Consider the following 4,300-nt stretch of genomic DNA (forward strand, 5'->3'; position numbering starts at 1 on the left):
GAGGACAGAGCAGGGTCAAGGCGATGACTACCAGGAGGTGGAAGTGGTCCAGTCACAGCAAAGGCAGACAGGTCAAGAGCAAAGGTCGTGGCAACAGTTTTTTTGGGATGCTCAAGGCATTTTGCTTGTTGACTTTCTGGAGGGCCAAAGAACGATAACATCTGCTTATTATGAGAGTGTTTTGAGAAAGTCGGCCAAAGCTTCAGCAGAAAAGCGCCCAGGAAACCTTCACCAAAGAGTCCTTCCCCACGAGGACAATGCTTCTCCTGATTTCTCTCACCAAACAAGGGCAATTTTCCGAGCGTTTCAACGGGAAATTATTAAGCATCCACTTTACAGTCCTGGTTTGGCTTTTTCTGACTGCTTTTTGTTTCCTGATCTCAAAAAAATCTGTAAATGGCACTCATACTTCTTCAGTTAATAATATAAAAAGACTGTAGCAACATGGATAAATTCCAGGGACCCTCAGTTCTTTAGGGATGGACTACACGGCTGGTATCATCGCCTCCAAAAGTGTCTTGAACTCGGTGGAGCTTATGTTCAGAAATAAAGTTTGTATTTTTTATTTTTATCTTTTAATTCCAGTTTTGCACGAACTTTTTGGAGTCCCCTTGTATGTACAAAGCAGCTTAGTGCCTGGCACATAGGAAGTGCCATTTACTTATTAGCTGTTGCTAATGATGATGAGGACGATGGTGACAGCAGTGCTGACAAATAGGATGATGACGATGACGACCCGGGTCTGCAAACCAAAAGGCTCCCAGAAGGAGCTCAGTACTCGCTGATGACTTTGTGAGCATCGGCCACTAGGGGGCGAGGCCGGCTTGGGTCGCCCCGGCGCGCTGTGACCATCAGGGGGCGCCGCGGCGCGTGTTCCCCGAGCGCGGTGGCTCCCCCTGGACTATTTCCCTCCGAACATTCCAGAGGAGAACAAGTCGGTCTCCGCCAGTACCAAAAGGCCCAGCGTCTGGGCTGGGGATTAGTGCAGGGGACGTAGGCAGGATAAAAACTAGATCTTTAGCACAATCTCCGGGCCCTGCGTGAGGTGAGAGGGGTGCGTGGATCTCAGAAGACAGCTGCCACCCCACCCACCCCAGGATGCTGAAATTAGACATCAAATTTTTCCAGCACTGTTGGCCACCCCTGTCCCAATTCCTGGGACATTTATACAGCAAGGTGGTTGTGGGGGGAGTGGGATAGCCATTGGAACTTCCAGGGAGGAAATGGGAATATTTGGAAATAGCCTTTGTTTGTTTGTGTGAGTTTTTCTTCTGTGAACGTCCAGAGCTTTCAACAGATCTTCAAAGGGATCTAGACCCGCGCAGACTGTTCAGAGCTTTACCTCTTTCTCCATGAAGCCTTCCCTGATACTGTGTCAGACTGGGTCGGGAGTCTTCTCTAGGCACCTATGGCCTCTGACCTTCCCTGCCACAGCCCTGGCCCCTCCGCCTGTGCCTCCCCCTTCCCAGCCCAGGCTCTCATGTGTAGCAACGTGTCTGTGTCCTCCACTGGTGCTCCATACAGGCAGGGGCCAGGAATTTCTTAGGCACCAAAAATGTCACCAGCATTGTCCAACACAGGACTGACATACCAAAAGAAAGATTTAAAAGATATTTGCCTTTCTTACCTCTAAGCCTTTGCAGATGTTGTTCCCTCCGCCCGGAAAACGGTCCCCGCGCCTTCATCTGGCTCATTTCCCTACATCGTTCAGGTCTCAGCTCAGACATCTCCTCCTCCAGAAGCCTTGCCCAGCTCCCACCCCCTACAGCTGCAAGTGGTTTGTTTGTGTTCCCAGCCCTTGCTTATTACAAAGCAGGTATTGTATGGAAAATATTTGTTGAATGAATGAATGAGGGGTTAGTGTTTGGGTTGAGTTTCCTGTACCAGCTAGAGAGGGTAACTTCCTGACCCTTTTTGTGGAGGTTTTTGTTTTTTATTTTCCTTTTTAATGCTTGAGTTACAATTCACATATCATACAACTCACCCCTTTAAAGTGTATAAATCAATGACTTTCAGTACAGATTTGTGCAACCATTGCCTCCTTTGTGGAGCCGCGAGACCCTTGTGGTCTGACACCTCTCCCCACCGAGGCCCCTGAGCTGGGTGTTTCTCATTGTTCAGTTGGAAGGGAGAGTGTCTGGGCTCCTCCTTCATCCCTGGGAGTGAGAATTGGTAAAGGACAAGACCTAGCCGTCTGCCCTCACCATCTGACCAGCCGCAGGGCTCAGCATCCCCTGGGAGGCTCAGGGTTATGACAGCAATGACTGAGCACTTGCTGTGTGCCAGGGGCCATTCTAAGCACTTGACAGATATAACAATTTATTTAACTGCCAGCAACAATCCTGTAGTATGATCCCCCACATGGCACTGGAGGGTCTTGGCAACGTGACCCCTCCTGATGCGCCAGAGGTGGGCAGGGAGTCAGGTCAAGAAGCAGCCTCCACCCCTCATTTATGCAACTTCAGCTGTGTCTGGAGGATTAAAAGTGGTGGCTCACAGGCCAGATATGTTTTCAATAACCACAGGTGGTTATTAAAAAATATATTATTATTACCAATGGGGAGATCTTCCTTCCTGTTCCACCCAGCCCTTAGGCAGAATGTCAGTTGTCGTGCTTTGGTTTTCTTATCCTGCTCCAGCTTCCCACTAACATCACTTGTCTGGTCCCTGAAGCATTGGAGTTTGAAACCCTGGGGAGAGATGCCCTAACAGGTAGGCGGAGATGACTCAGGAACAGTTTTTTTGTTGTTGTTTTCAGCCTGGCCCAGCCCAGTGAACCCCTTCACTCCCCAACCCTCCTCCCTCACCCCTGCTCTACGCTTACGCTGGTCCAGGCTGTTCTTGTTTTTGAGGGAGGGAGATTCTGGACTCCCCACATGGCCAAGTAGGCAGCGGGATTTGGGGGCGTCCCAGCTGGGTACTTGACCCGTCGCACACAGCTCATTCCCGCCTCCACCTGCCAAAACTGCCACTCCCTACTCTGTCCGCCGCCAATTCCCTCCAGCTGGGAATTGGCTGTGGACAGAATCCCAGGGACTCCTGCCTCCTCCCCATGCCCCACATGTCCCAGGATAGCTTAAGACTTCCTTGGGAAGGAAAGGAAATCTGGGGCGAGCGCTGGGAACAGGGTCTGAGGCCGCCTCCTTCCATCCTTCCCCGAGCCCCACGACAGGGGAAGAGCAGGCTCCAGGAAGATTTACTGGGAGAGTCAGTGGTATGAAAAATCCAGAGGCAAGATCTCTCTCGAGATTATAGAGAAAACGAAACAAAGAGAAGGAGAAAGAGAAAGACACACACCTAGACAGAGATGAAGAAACAGAGAGACATAGAGAACTGAGCAGGGAAAACAAAGGAGAAAGACCAGAGACAGAAAACAGAGAACGACACAGAGAGAAACAGAGATAGGAGGAGAAACAGAGACCAAGCAAGACAGAGACAGAGCAAGGGAGTCTGGGAAATTAAGAGTCAGACATGGCGTCCGACATGAGGCGGGACCTTTTTCGCGCCCTTCCTTGTGCGCCCCCTTAGCTGAGAATGTGGGTGGGTTGTCTCAGAGGCGCATGTACCAGGCTCTGTAAACCTTTATCTTGCTCTTGCCCTGTAATCCTATCTTTCTCTCCTCAATAAACCTCATTTTCGTGCTTGCCTTTAAAAAAAAGAAATGGGAAGGGAATGTAATTTAGTGACTGAAAGAACAAACTGAAGTCAGATTCCAGAAGCGGAAAGGCAGGCAGACGCCAAAGGTACAAAATAGGTGTTTTTTAATTGAAAATTTTATAAAAGGGAGCGGGAATGTGAAGGGGACGCTAGGCTAGGCCCGTGCCCGCAGCTGCGGAGGGAGGAGTGGGGTGGTTGGGGCAGTGAAGTCTTTCCGGGCTTCCAGGCGTCTGTCTGTCCGTCCCTCCCCTCGGTGCGGGCGGGAGGCTCCCTGCGCATGCGCACAGGCGGGCTGCAGGGTGTGCGCAGGCGTGGGTAGGCGACCCCCAGGCGCTGGGGCTCAGGCCCGGGGCCGCGCGGGCGCGCAGTGGTGTGCCTGATGCGTAGGTGCGAATCCCGGCCGGCAGATACAGCGGAAGGAGCCGTCGGTGTTGACGCAGCGCGCGTTGACGCAGAGCGGGGAGGCCGCCTGGGCCTCATCACACTCGTTGATGTCTGGGGAGGGGGGGTACAAGGAGCGCTGCTCAAGACTGGGGACCCATGGCCGGGCGCGGTGGCTCACGCCTGTAATCCTAGCACTCTTGGGAGGCCGAGGCGGGAGGATCGCTCAAAGCCAGGAGTTCAAGACCAGCCTGAGCAAGAG

General features: G+C 52.1%; 1 protein-coding gene across 1 annotated transcript in view; it reads right to left on the minus strand.

Annotated features, from left to right (window-relative positions):
- Positions 1 to 3,747: 3,747 nt before the first annotated feature.
- LTBP4 (latent transforming growth factor beta binding protein 4) overlaps positions 3,748 to 4,300 on the minus strand; it is a 34,045-nt gene continuing 33,492 nt past the window's right edge. The window contains exon 30 of the mRNA XM_012657048.1: positions 3,748 to 4,152. Coding sequence (XP_012512502.1) covers positions 3,998 to 4,152 — 155 coding nt within the window. The 3' untranslated portion in view covers positions 3,748 to 3,997. The remainder of the gene's footprint in view (positions 4,153 to 4,300) is intronic.

Source organism: Propithecus coquereli, unplaced genomic scaffold (assembly GCF_000956105.1).
Source record: "Propithecus coquereli isolate 6110/MARCELLA unplaced genomic scaffold, Pcoq_1.0 Scaffold53, whole genome shotgun sequence".
NCBI lineage: Eukaryota > Metazoa > Chordata > Mammalia > Primates > Indriidae > Propithecus > Propithecus coquereli.